This window comes from Vespula pensylvanica, chromosome 2 (assembly GCF_014466175.1).
Source record: "Vespula pensylvanica isolate Volc-1 chromosome 2, ASM1446617v1, whole genome shotgun sequence".
Lineage (NCBI taxonomy): Eukaryota > Metazoa > Arthropoda > Insecta > Hymenoptera > Vespidae > Vespula > Vespula pensylvanica.
The window spans coordinates 10,323,279-10,343,909 of NC_057686.1; the positions used below are offsets into that span (position 1 = coordinate 10,323,279).

Genomic DNA, 20,631 nt, shown 5'->3' on the forward strand with positions numbered 1-20,631 from the left:
TACGTATGGTTATTAAGGTCACTCAACGTTGATTGCGGTCCAAGGTTCTAACTACTTAGCCATTTTATACGAGTACTCGGCGTAGGTCGCTTGCCAATGGATAGCTTGCTCAATATGGATATAGCCGAAAGATGATTTCAGGGACGTTTTATTAAACTATGAAATTATCTGTATTTTTCCATGAATTATCATAACATTTCTAAAAAATTCGAAATTCATGTTACCAATACACGATACCAATGATTAAACGATGCGAAAGATAATGTGAAAGTAAAGATAATATTGAATGATAAGATAATTTAATAACGAGATATTAAAAAGAGGATGATCAGCCAAATGGTTCGACCAATCGGATGGTTTTCATGAAACATACGAATTGTTCTTGCGAAACAATTTTTCACGATGATAAACGTAATGAATCGTTAAAAATATTTTATGTGAAAAATATGTTTTATTCTTACAATATTCTCTCTTTTATCACAATTTTTTTACCTTAAATAATTTCTTTTTTCTTTAATATAAAAAATTAATCATGAATCATAAAATATTATGAACTTGCTATTATAGACTCTTGAAAATTTTCCTCTCAATTTTATTATACACATTTTGACTATTCAAATAAAGCGGTTAAGCGTGTAAATAGGTGTGTTTCATCTTTCGGTTTAATTTCATACATGCAAAATGCCAATAACCACCACCACCACACCACGCGGAGCCGCGTTTATTTGAATGTAGTTAGTGGACAACGCGAAAAACCACAAACCAGACTGGCTTTCCTCAGTGGCCCACATTCGGCCTTGCGTGCACTATTCTTCGACGTGCGTTTAGAGTTTAACGTTACACAATCTGTGCTTATTGTGCAAGCGCAACACATATTTACTGTGCGAAACACAGTTTTAAACAACACAACACATGAAAGAACTACAACTCTGAGATTTTGCACGCATGGAAAAAAGTCTTATTAATTTGCTTGCAAATGTGAAAAAGGTAGTGAGAGGGGTTGGTGTTAAGAGGATAATGGAGAAATCTCTTTTATCGTCAAATATTTCGATCATATTGATATATGTTCTCTTTTCTTTATTACGTATTTGATCTTTAATCGCTTGTTAAAAATGATAAAAGATATCTTAAAAAACACTGAAGACCATCTCTTGTTTTCCAAAAGATAAAAGTTCAATTCTTATAAATGGAGACTTAGATTTTTAAAGCCTCTTGTAATGTAAAGAGGCTTTCAAAAATTGCATCTCACGTTTATCGTGGATGCAGGATATTGTTTAATGGGTTATAGCAACAGTACCCTCACTAGACGATCATTGAATACTTTGCTCCCCAAAGACAAGGACAACGCACGGCTTTGAGTAATACCTACATATGTATTATCAATGAAGGTTCACTTACGAGAAAGCAACTGCCACCTCGTGATGCTTTTACGTACTATTAGAGATGCAACGCGGGAAATACATTTTAAAAGTTAGCAACGTTATTAATTTAATTATTTCCGAAAGTAAATGTTCGGCTTGGAAATCTCTGAAGAATGTTACCTATGAAATATTTTCTTTTCATTTAAATCGAAAGATACGCGTGTCGTAAAATGTTACGTACAACATATGTGCTATTGCAATATGAATTTGGGTCACGAGATACGTCGCTTTGTGTTTACTTTATTATCTTCAACGTGAATTCATTTCTTTATTTTCTCCATTCGAGAGCTTTCTGTCTCTTCCTTGAATTTGTATTATTTTTAAAGCAATATTACATGTGTGTACACATCACGCACACACGCACATAACCACATAGATACCTAATCGTATTCGTTTTTTCATTGAAAACGAATATCTTCTTTATTTTAAAAATCTTTCGATCACCTTGTAGACCCATTTTACTGGAAAGAAATAAATCGAATATATGTGCCGTGATGATTTATTCGACTGGATAATAAAAAATTGATTTAGAGTATAGCAAGGCGTGCAGAAACGAAGATAACTGCGTTGTCGTCGTCACTGCTTTTTTCTTATCTATACATACGTGTTGTTATTGTTGTAAGACGAGGAAAAGAAAAAAAAAAAAAAAAGAAGAAGAATGCCGTCGTTTGTAATCGTAGAGATTATCTGTGAAGCATGCGTAATGCGGACAACACCTTGCCTATAATTATTTTATCGACGATATTGTATTCCATATAAGTACATATATCAAGTAAATCATGTGATAGAAGAAAGTAGAAATCGATCATAATCTCTGAAGTACATTAAGTAAAAGTTATTCTTTTATTTTGAAATCGTGCGAGTGCTAATAAACATCTAATTCAAGTTCTCGCGTCTATCATCTTTGATTTACGATTAATCCAATTTTTGAAAAAGTCCATACGTAAAATGAGTGAAAAAAGATCGATAATCACGTATCGTACTCTATCAGAAAAGAAAAAAGAGCTTATTAGAGAAGGCGGTGGCTACCTATCCGTTTGTTGGACTATGGAGGTTCATCACGAGGTCTCGTTCTTTCTCTCTCTGTCCACACCCCAACTCTTCCCTCCCTACTCCACCCCTTCTCCATTCCACCTCACTTCACCTCACCACCACCACTACTCTTTTCCCTCTCTTTGATGTAGGAGGTGGGATTTATTCGAGCGTAGTGTTGAATCTAGTCAAATCACTCGTCGCTCAGTGTTGCACCTGCCGGATCGTTCGAAACTTTAACTTCGTTCCCTTTCGTCGTTAATCTACGTCTTCGTCGATCTTCTATTCTTTAGTGTTCGTCTTTGGTGTTGCTCTTCAAGGTTTGTTAAACAAAAAAGAAAATAAATAAAAGTTAAGAAAAATATTGTTTTTAGAGATCTACATTGAATGTGGATAATTCTATGTTAAATGCATTCGAAAGAAATTATTCCTTTTCTTTTTTATTTCAAAATAATTACTTAGAGTCGTCTACACGCATACTCGAAATACCCATTTATATATTACGTAGAACTATGTAATAAATTAAATATGGATTGTACGATGCGAGTACTCACGTTTTTTACTAAGTAATCATCGCTTTTTAGAATTCGATCGTGATGACATTGAAGAGATTTTAATATTTTATTAGATTCGCACACAGCTACGATATTTTATATCTACGATCTAATTCGTTTATCGGTAGTCATATGACTGCTGATTATATGGACAATCTATAAAAATGATTACAAAAAATTATAAAAAATAATTCAAATTTTTAATTCGTTTCTTATTTCTTAATCGATCAATCGCAACATCGTCAATGGTCTTTATCCTAATTACGTGTCCTCGGATGATTTATCGTCGTTGCTCATCAACGTCTAAATCATCATGAGTTAAGGCATATTCAAATGATGCAAATATCATAACACATTTCTTTCTTCGATCGTCTTTCATTCAGAAAATTCTGATATATTTCAAATCATATAAATAATAAAATAATATATACAATAACAAAATAAACCAAAATATCGCTTCGTAAACTTATAAAGAGAGAAACAATCGATCATCGTCACGAGATCGATTTCGTTGATTAGGTTTCCGTGGAAAATGATTATTAAAGCAAGGGTGAATAACTAGTGCGAAATAAAAGAAAAGATTAAGATATTCATTGTGCCCTTCTCTTATCATTTTCAACTTATCGTTTATATTTTAAAGTAATTGAAATTTCGATCAATTACTTAATAATATTTACTCGCTAATAATGATAATGATGAGAATGATGTTATTAATGATAATAATAATATTATTAATGGTAATAACAATAACAATAATAATAGTAATTTTAAAAGCATTTACCATAGTTCGGCTATTTCTGAAACTATATCAATAGTACTCTCTTTTAAAATCAATTGATATTTTTTGATAAGATTGAATTTTGTATGTAATTTATTTTTATATGGAATAATAATAATAATGATAATAATAACAACAATAACAATAACAATAATAATAATAATAATAATAATAATAATAATAATAATAGTAATGATGATGATGATGACGATGATGATAATAATAATGATAATAATAATAATAATAATAATAATAACAGCAACATCAACAACAACAGTAATAATAATATTAATAATAACAACAATAATAATGATGATGATAATCTTAAAACGTAATATATCTATAGTTCGGTTACTTTTGAAATAATATCAATAATATTCTCTCTTAAATTTGGTTGATACTTGTTATGACAAAAAAAACTATTTAAATAATTGCGAAATTAAATTTTTTTTTATATATAATAATACTAATAAAGATCTTCGTTGTTATAATGTTTATCTAAGCTAAGCTAAACTAAACTAATTAGATTCATTTATTATTATCTATCGTATTCACGCAACACTATTTTTCTTTTTCGAAGCGCATGCGTGGCTGCACCCTCTAGCAGTTAAAATCTATCGTCAGATAAATCCATGATCAAGAACCGTCTCGCAGGAGTGTCACTTTGGTACTCGGTCAACGCGGACACGCGTCACAGTTATTTCATTTAATTCGACGAGAATTCTCTAAATTTCCAAATGATCGTGATCATTATTGATCAGAATCCGATTGACGATAGATTATATCGTATTTTTTTTTATCTTTCTTTCTTTTTTTGTTCTTTTTTTTTTATTATTATGTGATTATCAATTGAATCACAAAGGGATTGTGATCCTTCAAGTGTTAATTATCTCAACTATGTTAGATAAGGATACGCTCGTTTGCAGTTCGATAAATGCCATAAAATGATTTATTTTTTTTCGTTTCGTTGACATTAAATTTTTTTCCCTATTTTTCTTTTTTCTTGTTTACTTTTTTTTTTGAGCAATTTCGTGTTTATTTTTTGAGAAACAATATCAAAAACTTAAAATTCATCGTGAAATTAATTTTTACTTTCTTTATTACTTTCTTTATCTTAATTCATCGAGATTAATTTTTGGTTTATTTGATAATTGAAAGTTGATAACAAAATGACTTCATTTGTTTTTTATTTGTTATTTCTTTATCTATTTACAGGAATTAAACGAAATGATGGAAGTACTGTATCTCCATTATTTTGTCCAACTCCTATATTTTTCTGTTTGTATTTTGGACTCGAGAGTTTTTTTTTTTTTTTTTTGTAATTGGGGTAATCGATTGTATTCCATTTATTTTCATCGTCGAACAAGTTTCACTTTTCGTTCGTTTGATAATCGAAAGACTAAATTATTTTAGTCGTTGTTTCTTTATCTATTTATTTTCCTACGTTCTCGTTCTTTACTCGTGTTTTACTTTGTCTCCTCTGCTTTTATATCTTTTGCTCTTATCGAACGGTTTCGCGCGAATAGCATCGATTTATTGTCAGAGAAGAAAGCCACGTGAAAATTGTTCGTTTTCTAGTTCTGATTGTTATCTCTATTGTGCGCTCTCGTCTCTTATAATGTTCTTTTTCTCTTGCTCTTTTATTATTTTCACTTACGTTACATTACGTTACGTAGTCGAGTTACGTGGATTTTTAAACGAGTAATTTTCTTCTTATCAGCAGTGAGAGAAGTTCAGTTTTTATCTTTCTTTGGTATTTGGTCTATCGTTCTTTACGTTCTCCACGATTTATAAGTGTGTGTTTATGGCCTTGCAACTCATCTTGTGTTTGAAAACGTTAGAAATTGTACGATAAAGGATGATTTTTCATAGAATAAACGTGAACTTTCAATACAACGAATTCGTTTATCAAGTTTTAATAACCTTTGAATCGTTCATTCCATGCAACGAATTATACTAAACTATACACTTTTCTATTATTTTTATTTTCGTGAACGAGTTTGTCTGAAAGGAAGAATCGAGTTTTTCACAGGAAACCAGGATATAGAAATTGAAATTGTGTACTTCATGCCACATAACACTTACGTAAATGCGAATAAGCTGTTTGTAGAGATCTTATCTTACAGACATCTCTATATTTTCCTTTTGCCTACTGAACGATCATAACTCACCTCGTTAATGAATACATCGCGACAACTTTGGGAGCATGTTCGAGAGAGGTCATTTTTCTCTATCTCTTTCTCTCCTCCTTATCTACCCTCTCGTACACGTTTTTATAATTTTTATATACACCTACTTATTTATTCTATATATTTTTTTTTCTTCATATATCTCTTTCTATCTTTCGAAGAAATTCTCAAGAAAAAAATCTTCGAAAATATTCTTAAACACGATCAAGGTAAAAATCGAATTTGGTTCGCGGTATTTATCTTATATCAATGTTTGAACGAGACCATAAGAACACCGATTACGTCTGCGAAGCAGATATTTAAATTCCTTTGCGTTAACATCGTTGACGATCGAGTAATTTGAGTTTCGTAGATCATCGGTCGTAGGATATAAATTTGTTTTATTAATTTTTTCCCGCTGTTCATTTTTGTAGAAATTGTAATTTATAAAGAATAGAAAAAAGCAATTTTTCTTCCAGTTGTTATGTATTTCTAGGGTAAATAGTAAATCGCCTTCAAGATGGGGGCAATGTTCAGGAGCGAAGAAATGGCCCTTTGCCAGTTATTTATCCAACCTGAGACTGCCTATCTTTCCGTTTCCGAGCTTGGAGAAACTGGTACGGTGCAGTTTCGTGATGTAAGTTCAATCGCATCGAGAATTCTTTATAAAATCATCTTCTATTTTTTAAAATATAATTTAATCGTCGATCATCGAGGATCTGTACATCGAAGGCCAATTCTTATTGACTTTTTCGTAGCTGAATGGAGATCAGAATTATTTTCAACGAAAATTCGTTAACGAAGTTCGACGATGCGACGAACTCGAACGGAAACTACGATATATCGAAGCAGAAGTGAGAAAGGATGATGTACCTATACCCGATAATTTATCAGAGTTACCACGCGCACCTAATCCCCGTGCGATCATAGACCTCGAGGTTAGAATCTTTTTTTTTTTTTCTTCTTCCTTTCATCCTCTTTAATATCAATGTAAGATGAAGAATCGTTGTAATTTCAGGCGCATCTCGAGAAAACGGAGAACGACATATTAGAGCTGAGCCACAACGCGGTCAATCTGAAAAGCAACTATCTCGAGCTGACGGAATTATGGCACGTCCTCGAGAAGACGCAAGTATTCTTCACGGAGGTACCTAAAAGTAGTTCAGCAGCTTTTCCTCTCATAGCGCCGTCCTCCTTCGTGTAATCGATGTTACCGTTTTGTCGAAGAATCAAGAGTCGTTTCTTCTTCTTCTATATCAACAGGAAGAGGCCAACGACTCAATCACTAGGGCTTTGATTAACGAGGAAGCACAGAATCCGAGCGCGTCGAGTCGAGGTCGACTCGAGTAAGTTCTCACTCATATTATCTGATTATTTCATTGATTATGTTAAACCTTCTATTACAACCGATAGTGATATAACTTCGTGCATTTTAGATTCGTTGCTGGGGTGATTAACCGTGAGCGAGTACCTACCTTCGAGAGAATGCTTTGGAGAATATCTCGTGGAAATGTATTTCTTCGTCAAGCCGAACTCGAGAAGCCATTGGAGGATCCGGCTACCGTTAGTGTCATGTTCCTTTTTCCTTTCATTCCAAAATCGAAACTATTCGATATTCGTGTACAATTTTTTTTTTTTTTTGGTTCTCTTTGTATGGTATAGACTTATCTATTTATGTTTTCATATTAGTTGTAGAGTCGATCTTTAATGCATTTACCTTTTTCCGACTTATTCTTAGGGCAACAAAATCTATAAAACAGCTTTCGTCGCCTTTTTCCAAGGTGAACAATTGAAAAGCCGTATCAAGAAGGTCTGCACTGGATTTCACGCTTCCCTCTACCCTTGTCCGAACAGTCACGCTGAACGTCAAGAAATGGCTAAGGACGTGCGAATAAGATTGGAGGATCTTAACTTGGTGAGAATCTACGTCGGAATATCGAGCTTAATCGATCAATTTCCTGATTGCGAATATTACATATTCCTCTTTGCATGTTTTTCTCTCCCCATCTCTTATTTGTTTTTAGGTTCTAAATCAAACTCAAGATCATCGGCAACGTGTCTTACATAGCGTAGCTAAAGAGCTCCTCAATTGGAGCATCATGGTTCGTAAAATGAAAGCTATTTATCATACAATGAATCTCTTCAACATGGACGTTTCGAAGAAATGTTTGATAGGAGAGTGTTGGGTACCCGTCGCTGATCTTAGAATCGTACAGACCTGTTTAACGGAAGGATCGGTAGGTTTTCGTTATATTGATCTACATCTTGGAAAATTGATTTTTGGAAGATCAAAACTGTACTAAGATTTTTCATATTTTAAAATCAATTTTCCAAACTGTTCAAGATGGCCCATATATAGTGTTAGAAATTGTTATTTTCATTTATTTATATCAGAATATTTCAACGCTACATTCAATAGGTTACGTCGATAAAAATAATTTATTACACTTTACGTGGGCCACCTTTATTTTTAGATCGACCAGTTCGTATATAAAAATTATCTTCCATTAGAAGCTCTGTGGAAGTTCGATACCGTCTTTCCTCAACGTAATTCAAACGGACGAGGATCCTCCAACATTTAATAGGACAAATAAGTTCACTAGAGGTTTTCAGAATTTAATAGACGCTTACGGTATAGCCTCTTACCGTGAAGCCAATCCGGCTCTTTACACGATCGTCACTTTTCCTTTTCTTTTCGGTGTTATGTTTGGAGATGCTGGTCACGGTGAGTTTACAAATAAACAATATCTATATCAATATTTTCGAATTAATACGAATGTATATTTATTTTACAGGTATAATATTGATAATTTTCGCTGCGATTATGGTACTTCGAGAAAAAAAGATCATGGAACAAAAGCTTGATAATGAAATAGCAAGTATATTTTTTCATGGACGTTACATTATCCTGCTGATGGGTATCTTTTCTGTTTACACCGGTATTATCTATAACGACGTCTTTGCAAAGTCCCTAAATATTTTTGGATCCAGTTGGAGAAACAATTACAATTATACAACTATAAAGGATTCTCATGCGCTCACATTGGATCCAGCTACGGAAGCTTACCTACAATCACCCTATCCTCTCGGTGTTGATCCCGTTTGGATGATCGCCGAAAATAAGATACTCTTTCTTAATTCTTACAAAATGAAATTGTCTATAATATTCGGAGTCGTTCACATGATATTCGGAGTTTGTATGAGTGTTGTTAATATAATGTAAGTGTTTGAGGATTCGAATAACATGAAATTAATTTAAATCGCTTTAGAAGAATACTAATCGAAAATTATTATTATTTTATTTTTTTTGATCATAGACATTTCAAGAAATATTCAAGTTTGATCTTCGAATTTCTTCCGCAATTAATCTTTCTGCTTGTTTTATTTTTCTACATGGCATTTTTAATGTTTGCTAAATGGGTCATGTACGATGCGACTTCGTCAGGTACATAACTTATTACGAATAATTTCACGTTGTTAATTATTAACATTGTCATTAATTAATATTTTCTAACATTTATGACAGAATTAAGGTTCAAACCAGGCTGTGCACCATCTGTGTTAAATACTTTTATTAATATGATGCTGTTCCAACATGCCAAGGTAGAAAGTGGTTGTTACGAGTACATGTTCGAAGGTCAGGAGACGATGCAAACGTGCTTTGTTCTCATCGCACTTCTATGCATCCCTGTAATGTTATTCGGTAAACCGCTCTGTACATTGTTTTGTTCCAAACCGAAATCATTAGATGATGGAAAAGTTCTTGTAAGTATTTTGAACATAAGAAATGTCAATTTCTTACGGTAAATAAGAAGATAAATGAATTTCATTGAATTTCAGAGAAACGGTAATGCTTCTCAAGATATAGAATTGCAGAATGTACCTTCGATGAGTCAAACTGTAAGCGTGCATCAAGATCATGATAACAGTTTTAGCGAATTGATGATTTATCAAGCCATTCATACGATAGAATATGTTTTATCAACGGTTTCTCACACTGCTTCTTATCTACGTCTTTGGGCTTTGTCTTTAGCTCATTCTCAATTATCTGAGGTCCTTTGGAGTAGAGTTTTACGAATGGGATTAGGAGCTGGAGACAGTAATTACGTTTCAAGCGTTATTTTGTTCTGTACCTTTGCTGCTTGGGCGTTTTTCACAGTTTGTATTCTTGTTTTAATGGAAGGACTATCCGCCTTTCTTCATACTCTTCGGCTCCATTGGTACGACAAATTTTTATCTACTCTTCACGAATTCATATGAATTATTTGCGAGATTCTATATCTATACAAATTTATTTCTTTCGTGTTTCAGGATGGAATTTATGAGTAAATTTTATAAAGGAGAAGGATACATTTTTCAGCCATTTTATTTTAAAAATATACTAGACGCCGAGGATGTTGAAGATTAATCGTTCATAAATAAACAAAAGCAATAATACATTTTTTCCTAAGGAATTTACATTATCAAAGACCATATATATCATGATTGCGAAATTTCTTATTATTATCTAAACGGAACAAGACAGGGTTTCACTCAACTTCCGTAATGTGCCTTTGTCGAAAGTATATATACGTTAAATATAATTAAAAACGCGAAATCATATCTTTTAATCAAAATATTGTATATTTCGATACGGTGTAGAAAGAAACGGATCAGAATTCGTTTCAATTTTTTAAGAATACACGACGATGCGTAATATACAGATGTTGTTCGTCTTAACGCTATCATAAATATTTCTTTGTTATAGCTATCAATATTTTTTGGTTTAACTCATTTATCTCGATATAAATTTGGGTTTTATCATACTTGTAATTTGTTAAGAATTTTCGACGATATTGAGTCTTTTTATCATTGTTGTTTTATTTGGAAGTGTGTTTAGTTTGAGAAAAAAAAAAGAAAAGAAAAAGAAAAAAAGAGAATGTTACAGATTTGTACGTGCAATGTTATTCATTCCATTAGTTACAATCGTAAGTCTGCCATTATTGATGTTCATAGTTTAGATAATAATAATTCTCTCTCTCTCTAGATATATTGTATAATATATAATATATAATATATAATATATAATGTATAATATATAATATATATTAACATATATGTAATATATAATATATATATATTATATAACATATAATATTATATATACGTTAAGGGCAACGATTGTATTTCATGCACGCTCTAATTTTGATTAATAAGACAAAGACAAGTCGACGATAAATAATTGTTGGAAAGAAAGTGTCAAGAGAAAAGTACATTCTGTATTAATAAAGTACAAATTCTTTATAATAAATAACCCAGAGTATTCGTGTGTTATAATATAAATATAAAGTGCTACTGATTAAAAGTATACCAAGATGTTTACGCATATTCAGAGATATTGTGATGTGTAGAAAAACACACGTATAGAGAAAGAGAAAAAAGAAATGCGCATATATTTTATCACATTGTCCTTTATTTAAATTAAAAATAAATTACTGAAAATTCGAAGTGAAAAGTTTGTCATATATTATATAGGACGTTTCCTGTAACTCGCGATATTGAAATATCTAGTGAGAAACTGAACCTATCAAAAAGATATTTTTGTAAATATTGTTTGTTTTGAAAGGAAATTTCGTTAAATGGTACAAATAATTATTTTATAGATCGAATGTTGGAAACGAAATTTCAAATTCAAATTCATTTTTTTCAAATGGAACCATATATTTTTCATAGTACGATGCCATTTGTTAATACAAATTTAATGAACTATGAGCTTTGTGATCTTGAGTGAAAAAAGTTTACAAAATTTGGTGCAATTGATACAGAATGAAATAATCATTGAACCACTTTTTATTGATGGTAATTTGAACGATCACAAATTCTAATTTTCTAAGTAAAGTATAGTTATCCGTTAATTTGAATTGTAAGAATGCATGAGACAAATTGGGTAATTTGTTAGGAACAGTTAAGGCCAAGTCACATTTGGTGACTTTATCCGCCGCTATCATGTGACAGGTTAATCGTCGCTACTATTTCAAGTAACGGTTATAAACGCTGGAGGTGATTTGAATTAAACATGTTCAATTCTACTTACCAGAAGCATGCTATTTTAGTGATCATGTGACCTAGTCGCTGTGAGAAATTTCTGTAACCATCGCATGCGATAAGGTAATCGTGGCGTCGTTTCTACTTAGCACGTGCTGCAACTTGTATTGGGATTATATTATTATATATAGTTTCTTGTTTATCATAGCTGATGTAGTGAAAGCAGAGAAGCGACTGGAAGCGTTCCAAGTCCCATCGCTAGTAACTATACGTGACAAGTTAATAGTACTTAATGTGACGATTTAGTCGTTGCTTTTAACAGCGACGAGTAAATTGGCCACGTGTAACAGCCAAAGAACCTGAGTGCTTCCAAAGATTTTGGGAAGAAGTATGTGAAAATCGTTAAGGACACTTCGGAAGTGAGTTATGCTACGCGAAAGTGATACGTCTTTATGGTTATATGCATACTGTCGAACAGTCTATCGACCAGTTGGTGACTAGATCGACAAACGATCTAAAAAACCAGGCGATCAAATTCGCCGATCAAACGAATCAAAGCGTTTTTGTGTTCGCCGGTGATTCGCTGGTATAGACCAGTGAACTGCATTGAATCAAATGCACTCACCTGTATCATAAACAGATTCTTTTAAGATCAAATACTGGCAAATGTGTTCAAGAGGTCTAAGATGACCGTCTTCACTGCCTATATGTAAATTTGCCATTGAGATTAAATATTACGATATCGATAAATTCGAGTCGCAAAGTTTGGTCTTCTGCTTTTCTGTGACTGATTGTTGGCAACCTGCTTACCGCTGACAATCGGTAATGCACACATTTTCTAAATTTGTTTTTTTTTTATGTTTGTTCCTTTTACTATACTTCTATATAGATATATATCCGTCTATATAAATTAAATTCAATATTTTAATTAATTTATACGTCCACGACTTTATTATAAAAGAAAATTTTTCAACTGAAATTGAATATCAAAATAGTCTGTAAATTGTTTTTAAATTCTGTAATATTGAATACCGTTTCTTTGGAAGTTAGTATTGCAGCGTGTAAGTACTTGTTTCGAAACCCGACTGCTGTAATTTTTTAAAAGGAATAGGTTTACAGATTTAAATTTTAATATCAATATGAGTAGTAATAATTAATTATTAATAAGGATCAAATTGTTATAAATGCCGAGAATTGCTTTATATCATTAATTTGCGCATTCCTTACATCATTATTGATGGTAATACGCAAAGTAAGCATAAAGTAAACGTTAAATTAGCGCAACGTAAACGCAAAATAAATACAAGGTTAGTGCACAATAAGCACAAAATGAATGCAGAATGCATGGTATAGACTATAAGGTAAAAGTAGAACGAGGGTATAAAGTAAACGCAGAATATGTGATATAAGATAAGCGCAGAACGATAGCGTAAGGTAAGTACAGAATAATGGTATAAGAGATGCGCGATATAATGATGTAAGGGATGCATAAAATGATGGTGTAAGGAATACGCGAGTATAATGCGAATACGCGAATATGCGAGTATGCGATTGAACATTTATGAGGATTCAAATTGTCATCGATAAAAAGTTGAACGATTATTTCACTTTGTATTAATTGTCCAAATTTTGTAAATTTTGTTTCATTCAATTATAGTAATATAGTCCGTTGAATTTGTTTCAAAAATCATTTTATATAAGAAAAATATATGATTTCATTTAAAAGAATGCACCTGACTTTGAAATTCTTTCCATTACTCGACATGCAAAAAAATTAATTGTTATATTAATTGCTATATGATATTTTCCTTTATACTAAACAATATTTCTAAAAACTTTTTTTATTTTATTCTTTCGAAATTTTATAAATATGTTCCTTACGAGATATTCCTATATTGAGAGTTGAAGGAAACACCCTGTATAATACGTATTTATGCATATGTAAGCATGTACGTGTATCCTATTTTAGAATATCAATCTCATCCTATCGAAATATTTTTCCACCAAAGCAACCTTGCGGATAAAATGGAGAGACAAATGCGTGAGTTTCCATAAGGGTACAGCCAGATCCCAGCTAATACTCACACGCATCGGTTCGGCCATCTGCCATTATCATTTTGCTAACTAACTTAGTAACTTCGTTTTCGTGACTACATATGTTTCGATACGAATATAGTGTGAAGTTTAATTTTTCTTAGAAATAATTAAAGTGTTATTGAAATATATCTACTGATTTTTAATCAATTGTATTAATGGACAGGTTCGTATAATAATTAATGTATTTTGTCTTTAGGTATGATAAATTTATCAATAATTTATTTTCCTTTTTTACAGATTGTTTAATCATACCATTATTCAGCGATTAATACTAATTAAGTTTGCTATTACTATTCTTACATATGTCTATGTTAACGCCGGAAATTATCAAAACGAATGGGTTTTGCGAATCAATGGTGGTGCGGATGTAGCATCTCTGCTGGCAAAACGATTCGATTATACTTATCTTGGCCCGGTAAATATCGTTTGTTATATCAATCATATCAATCATATCATATATATCAATAAAGGAATCTCTAGATCTTGGAGAAATGATTAAATAATGTTATTCATAAACGTCATAATATCATCACGTTAAAAAAATATTCGTCGATATTACGATGAGATCATCTATGTGTACGTGACATCTGTTAGTAGCAGCCGTTCCGGTAATAATCCGAGGAGGATCAATCTAATCTTAAGTGCTTGCCAAACATAGGTTGATTCGTACGTACGTTGACAACGATAAATCTAATGTTCCTTTCGTGTTACGATATTGAATATATTTTTAATGCAATTTTTAAGCAATAAAAAAGGAGAAGAAACAAATTTAATTGAAGAAAGAGGAAAAATAAATTGGACGATTTTATTCGACCAATCATTAAAGTAAACCAATTTTTATTAGATTATTTCGTATTCAATTCATTGAAATTCTTCGCAAAGGCTAAGCACGATTGGATAGAAATCAATGATTATTAGGAGTGAAGATAGATGAGATAGGATCTTGATAGTTTCGAGGAGATCGTAGAATAAGGGAGAATTAGAATTGTAGTAGTATTTTTACAGGCAACCCTCGGAATACGATTAATTTCTACTCTGTTATAAGAAGTTACGAATACAAATAAGGCGAATACGTTTCGTATTATATGAAAATCTTGTTATAAGATACTTCAGGATTATAAAAAAAATTGGGATTTCGTTTCATGTCAAATTTGACCTGCTTAAATGAAACATAATTTGGATGCGATTCAAGAATTTTTAATAATTTAAAAATATAAATGAAATATAAAAAAGATATTCAAGAATTTAAAATAAAGTAGATAAAATAAAAATGTCACAAATTCAAGTCATTAGAAAGTTGTATTATAATTCGATTGTAAAGTTCAGCTTTGATAAGGGTATTTATCTGTGATTTTTAGAAATGTTGAAATTCAAGTCGTTGTACTAACCATTGCATCACGCTATGGATTTCATTTATTTTATGCAATGCTTGCTATCGGACGGTTTATGCAATTTTTATACTAAAGAGAAATTATATGTGTGTGTGTGTGTGTGTCATGTAAATGTATGATATATATTATATAATTTATAATAACTTATATATATTATATTAAAACTGTATTTTCGAGTACTGTATTATAGGAGGATATACGTAGTTATTTTACTGTGTTTTCAGAGTACCGTATTATAGAAAGGTATTCCGTAATTTTTTTACTGTGTTCTCAGAATATCGTGTTATAAGAGGGTTGCTTATACTTTCTCTCTCTCTCTCTCTCTCTCTCTCTCTCTCTCTCTCTCTACTCTCTCTCTCTCACGTATATCATATTATGTTCCCTAACACCTCTTTTGGTGATCGTAAGACGACACATATGGATCCCATATAAGAACGATAGGACAAGGAACCACGTGGCATCGTATAATAATAACACACATTGAATACCCCACTTCGAGTTCCCTTAGTTCTCTCCAAAAGACACGTTCGTTCGATATACCAACTGTGTTCGCATGATATCCTGGTCGAAGCGTCCCTTTTCTTAGTACGAAGGGCGAAAACGTTGCGACGCCCCTTGTCATGTTCTATTGACGTCACTTATAACGTCAGAATGAAAGAAGGGTGCGAGGGTGGCATTTAATCTCACAATTAAATCGACTTTTTTTTCCTTTCGTTCCTGCTTGTTTAAATCGATGAAAATTTAATATCGAATATCTAATAATTATAATATTAAAATTAAAAAAATAAATAATGAATATTAAGAAGTCTCGACGTTCTTATAAAATTATGTATTTTTCATTTGTATATTTATAACTTTTTCATTATATAGGTTCGTGGATTCGAAGACACGTATATATGGATTAAGAATGATAAACCAGGTCAAAAGAAAAGAGGCTACGTTTCGTCAACGGCAACCTTTAATTCGAGCTCCAGGGTGACCTTTTTATGCGTTATTATTTTTCCTTCATTTTTTCTTCTCATTTACTATCTTCTTAAATTTCTTCCGTGATAGTTTATGACGATTCTTGTAGCAATCATGAATGTCGGGAAAGATATTTTATGTTATTTTACTTATTGTTGCTAAGAATTATATTATATTATATGTAGCAATGTATATGTAGGTATATTATATATATATATATATATATATATATATATATATATATAGGTATACATATATTTAACGAAAGAAATATTTTCTTAATAAATCTTGAAAACTGATATAATACTTTTTTATCTCGTAGATCAGTTGGGCCGAGCAGCAGAAAATCGTACGTCGAGAGAAACGTGACTACGTGTCTCCATTGATATTTGATTCAGAGAAACCTTTGAGGCGAGAAAAACGTCTCCCATGGAGTTTATATGGAATATTATCGAATACGATCGAGGGCGATGAGAGAAAACATCCATCTGTTTATTTGACGAATACATATAATCTAAATCGCAAAGCTTTATTTAACGATGAGCTTTGGGACTTAGAATGGTATTTGGTAATAATGACACAAATACGCTAAATAGCGTTGTTCAAGCATTAATTTATATATTTTTATTGAAATTATTTCGATTTAAATTAATTTTTGTTATAGCAAGATACTAGGACGAGCAAGAAACTTCCAAAATTAGATCTCAACGTGTTGCCAGTTTATGAGTTGGGAGTGACTGGACGTGGAGTGAGAATCGCCGTTTTAGACGATGGCCTGGAACACGATCATGATGATTTACGTAATAATTATGTAAGAACAATTGAATTAACTCAAATCATTTCACGATTTTAAATAATAAGGTTTAAAGTCTCTATAATCTATTTTTTTTTAATATATAAACAATTAGTGCCATATAAAGAAAAAATCATATAAGGTAAAACTTGTAGTAAAACTATACTATACTAAGTATAATCTATAATATATTACCATAATTGTACTATAGAAAGCATAATTTATACTAGTACAACTATATTATGCTATACTAAATTACACTTATACTTAGCAATCTAACTTTTGGATATTATTAAAACTATATGAGTCGAAAGTTACGCAACGTTACAGAAATCTAACTTTCGATATATTATTTTCAGGATCCGGATATCAGTTACAACGTGAACGAAGGTAGCAACGATCCAATGCCACGATACGAAGCCACGGGTATCTCTAATCGATTTTCCTCGTGTGTTCATCCATGATAACTTTAGAGATTCGCTCTCCCTTTCTCTCTTTTTCTTATTTTTTGAATTTTTTAGGAGCAAACGCCCACGGAACAAGATGTGCCGGTGAAATAGCAATGGAAGCAAATAATGGAAAGTGTGGAGTTGGTGTGGCTTTCGAAGCGTCCATAGGTGGAATCAAATTACTCGATGGTCTTGTGAACGATCGAGTCGAGGGTGAAGCACTTGGATTCAAGCCGGAAATCGTTGATATCTATACGGCTTCCTGGGGACCACCGGACGATGGAAAAAGTTTGGAAGCTCCTGGAAGACTCGCGAAAGAAGCGATCGATCGTGGTATCAGTAAGGTGTCAATAAAAAAGAATTTATTGATTTATTTAGTGATAACGATCATGAATATAATATCATTATGTGAAATTCATAATTTAGATCAATCTTATCTTACAAAAGATATTAAAATGTAATTGAAATAACGCATGAAAAATATGTCGTTTTTATTACTAAAATAAATATCTCTTTATTAGATACATGAAATGTATTTAGAGATACACGATAAATTATACTATTAATATTATGATGATTTATTTTAGGGAAGAAATGGTAAAGGTAGTATATACGTATGGGCGTCGGGTAACGGTGGATCAAACTATGATAATTGTGGATGTGACGGTTACGTTGGTAGTATATATACCGTGGCAATTGGATCGGCAAGTCAAACTGGTCGATCTCCTTGGTACAGTGAAAAATGTCCTGCGATATTAGCGACCACGTATAGCAGTGGAGCGTATCAAGATCAAATGATCGTGAGTATATCGAGTCGAATTTATGATTAACAAATTGTACTACATATTTATAATAGTGCATGTCTTTATATAAATTTTTTAGGCGACGACTGATCTACGAAACACTTGTACAACTAAACACACTGGCACTTCTGCTTCTGCACCCTTAGCAGCTGGTATATTAGCTCTTGCTCTTCAAGCGAAGTACGAGCTTCGATAAAAATAACTATCTTAATAATTATTTATTTATTTATTATTTTTCCCGAATTTAGTTCTTATGTAATTTTATAGCAAAAACTTAACGTGGAGGGACATTCAACATCTGATCGTTTGGACATCTGAGTATAGATCATTAAAGTAAGAATAAACAAAGAACTTTTCAAAGGACATCGCTAATTTCTCGGAATTTTATAATTTTCAGTGAAAATCCTGGATGGTTAAAGAATGCAGCAGGGTTTTGGTACAATTTACATTTCGGTTTTGGTCTTATGAATGCGTACGCCCTCGTGAATTTCGCACGTAATTGGACGAACGTGCCTGAGAAGAACATATGCGAAGTCCCCATGGAATTTGTGTAAGCATAATATAATCTATTAACGACTGTTAAACTCGTAGTTTGTACATTAAAAATTTTGTTTCAATTTGCTACAGATTGGATAGGAGATTGATTCACGGAGTGGTTAAAACATTATATTTTGAAGCAAACAACAAATGTTCGAGTAACGGAAATGAGATAGGTTTTTTAGAGCACGTCGAGATTGAGGTGAATCTCGAATATACTCGTCGTGGGGTTTTGGAAATGTATTTGATTGCGCCGTCAGGTATATACATATATATATATGTATCGCAGACGCAGTCGAGTATACATACAGAGTGTCCTAAGGAAAAGTGTTCACCAGAATTATTCTAATAATTTTTCGAAAAAAATCTAATGAATTTTTCGAAACGCATCAAGACAAACTATTCTTGTTTTCGAAAGGAAAAATTTTCGATCTTTACCATAAATTTATTCATTTTGGGCTAATCCCTTATTTTCAAAAAATAACACCATTGTTAAGAAAATTAAAAGACTTTTTAAGTGATATGCCATTTACCCCTGTTATGATTTAAGATTTTTCAGATGTGTTATCATCTATATATTTTTGTCACCTATATAAGTGAATTTATGATAAGAATCTGTCTCTCTCGGAAACAAAATTGACCCGTCCCAGTATTTTTTGAAAAAATCATTAGATTTCATAATAATTCTGGTGGATACACACACACACGTATATGTACCATGCTCTCTCACATAACGATGAAGAGCATTTTAGAAAAGAAGTTTTTTTGAAAGAGCGAACAGAGAGATAAAAACGACAAGTATTTCATTTTCTTATATAATCTCGGAATACTTTATTCGTAGTAAACAGAAATAAATTTACTCCATTTATACTTGGATACGACAAATATTATTTTTTCGTTTAATTCGTTAAAGGTACGAAAGTACAATTATTGGGTCCGAGAAAATTGGATGATTCTTCTGAAGGTTTCAACAAATGGAAATTCATGTCCGTGGCTTCTTGGGGCGAAGATCCTCATGGTACTTGGATCCTACACATATTCGACAAGGTTACATAAGTATAATTCATAATAATTATACATTTTACACAAAATTAGATAAAAACATCGATCTTAATCTTTTTCTTACAGATTGGCTCAACGAGATACAATGGTACAATCAGGGAATTAAAATTAATTCTTCACGGTACAAAACGGCTTCCGCATTATCGAGAATACGAGTCGAAAATTTACGATCGTGAATACAATCGCAAACGGAAAGTCATGAGTAAAATGAGTGCTTTTCGAACGGACGAAGAAAAAAGGAAAAAAGCAAACCTTTGGTAAAACGAAAACTACGTCGGCTCTTTATACTCGATCTTTCGAACGGAAGTCGATCGAACGTTTGACCGAATTAAATTTAAATCCATGTTTCTCATCCCTTCTTTCGCTCTCTTGCAGAATTTATATCTCCGTTGGAGTGGGAATGAACGCATTCATATTCGTTTAAATGAATTGTAACGCTGAATCTTCGAAAAAGAAACTATTTAATTAAAATAAAAAAATAAAAACGAAAAGAAGAACAAGAAGAAAGGAAAAATTGTCTCCTAGAATAAAAAATCTAATCGTTATTTTGGATATATCA

General features: G+C 32.0%; 3 protein-coding genes, 1 long non-coding RNA gene and 1 other non-coding gene across 7 annotated transcripts in view; 3 read left to right on the forward strand and 2 right to left on the reverse strand.

The window, feature by feature from the left end:
* Nucleotides 1-1,227: 1,227 nt before the first annotated feature.
* Nucleotides 1,228-1,346, reverse strand: LOC122627424. The gene has a single exon (XR_006326859.1). It is a non-coding gene; the product is annotated as a U4atac minor spliceosomal RNA (small nuclear RNA).
* A 1,264-nt stretch (nucleotides 1,347-2,610) lies between these two features.
* On the forward strand, nucleotides 2,611-11,246 carry LOC122637642 (V-type proton ATPase 116 kDa subunit a1). 3 transcript variants are annotated; one of them, XM_043829911.1, is made up of 14 exons: nucleotides 2,611-2,773; nucleotides 6,450-6,590; nucleotides 6,712-6,891; nucleotides 6,972-7,100; nucleotides 7,181-7,299; nucleotides 7,390-7,516; nucleotides 7,692-7,868; nucleotides 7,978-8,190; nucleotides 8,468-8,678; nucleotides 8,749-9,172; nucleotides 9,271-9,398; nucleotides 9,480-9,718; nucleotides 9,794-10,173; nucleotides 10,265-11,246. In XM_043829911.1, exons 2-14 carry the CDS (start codon nucleotides 6,474-6,476, stop codon nucleotides 10,359-10,361), a joined length of 2,541 nt encoding a protein of 846 aa, XP_043685846.1. In that variant the 5' UTR covers nucleotides 2,611-2,773; nucleotides 6,450-6,473; the 3' UTR covers nucleotides 10,362-11,246. The 3 variants fall into 3 exon arrangements, with proteins under 3 accessions (XP_043685846.1, XP_043685845.1, XP_043685847.1); XM_043829910.1 differs by having other exon boundaries at nucleotides 2,616-2,773; nucleotides 8,465-8,678; XM_043829912.1 differs by having other exon boundaries at nucleotides 2,620-2,773; nucleotides 7,217-7,299; nucleotides 8,465-8,678.
* Nucleotides 11,247-11,568: 322 nt separating this feature from the next.
* On the forward strand, nucleotides 11,569-13,705 carry LOC122637656. Its single transcript, XR_006329284.1, has 2 exons — nucleotides 11,569-12,100; nucleotides 12,186-13,705. It is a non-coding gene; the product is annotated as an uncharacterized LOC122637656 (long non-coding RNA).
* A 127-nt stretch (nucleotides 13,706-13,832) lies between these two features.
* Nucleotides 13,833-20,575, forward strand: LOC122637643 (neuroendocrine convertase 1-like). The gene is made up of 14 exons (XM_043829913.1): nucleotides 13,833-14,237; nucleotides 14,312-14,489; nucleotides 16,336-16,440; nucleotides 16,751-16,996; nucleotides 17,093-17,239; nucleotides 17,581-17,647; nucleotides 17,743-18,014; nucleotides 18,258-18,470; nucleotides 18,553-18,653; nucleotides 18,741-18,806; nucleotides 18,871-19,023; nucleotides 19,101-19,270; nucleotides 19,924-20,057; nucleotides 20,139-20,575. The coding sequence occupies exons 1-14, from the start codon at nucleotides 14,230-14,232 to the stop codon at nucleotides 20,331-20,333; spliced, it is 2,055 nt and encodes a 684-aa protein (XP_043685848.1). The 5' UTR covers nucleotides 13,833-14,229; the 3' UTR covers nucleotides 20,334-20,575.
* LOC122637648 (heterogeneous nuclear ribonucleoprotein 27C-like) overlaps nucleotides 19,797-20,631 on the reverse strand; it is a 48,402-nt gene continuing 47,567 nt past the window's right edge. Inside the window, exon 8 of the mRNA XM_043829927.1 lies at nucleotides 19,797-20,039. Coding sequence (XP_043685862.1) covers nucleotides 19,993-20,039 — 47 coding nt within the window. The 3' untranslated portion in view covers nucleotides 19,797-19,992. The remainder of the gene's footprint in view (nucleotides 20,040-20,631) is intronic.

Excerpts from the sequence above, each read along its gene's own strand:
- LOC122637643 (XM_043829913.1), top strand. Across the intron at positions 17,648-17,742 it reads GCCACGATACGAAGCCACGG|GAGCAAACGCCCACGGAACA; the intron begins GTATCTCTAATC and ends TGAATTTTTTAG. Across the intron at positions 19,024-19,100 it reads GAAGTCCCCATGGAATTTGT|ATTGGATAGGAGATTGATTC; the intron begins GTAAGCATAATA and ends AATTTGCTACAG.
- LOC122637642 (XM_043829910.1), top strand. The coding sequence starts at position 6,474 with ATGGGGGCAATGTTCAGGAGCGAAGAAATGGCCCTTTGCCAGTTATTT. Across the intron at positions 7,517-7,691 it reads CATTGGAGGATCCGGCTACC|GGCAACAAAATCTATAAAAC; the intron begins GTTAGTGTCATG and ends ACTTATTCTTAG. Across the intron at positions 10,174-10,264 it reads CATACTCTTCGGCTCCATTG|GATGGAATTTATGAGTAAAT; the intron begins GTACGACAAATT and ends TTCGTGTTTCAG.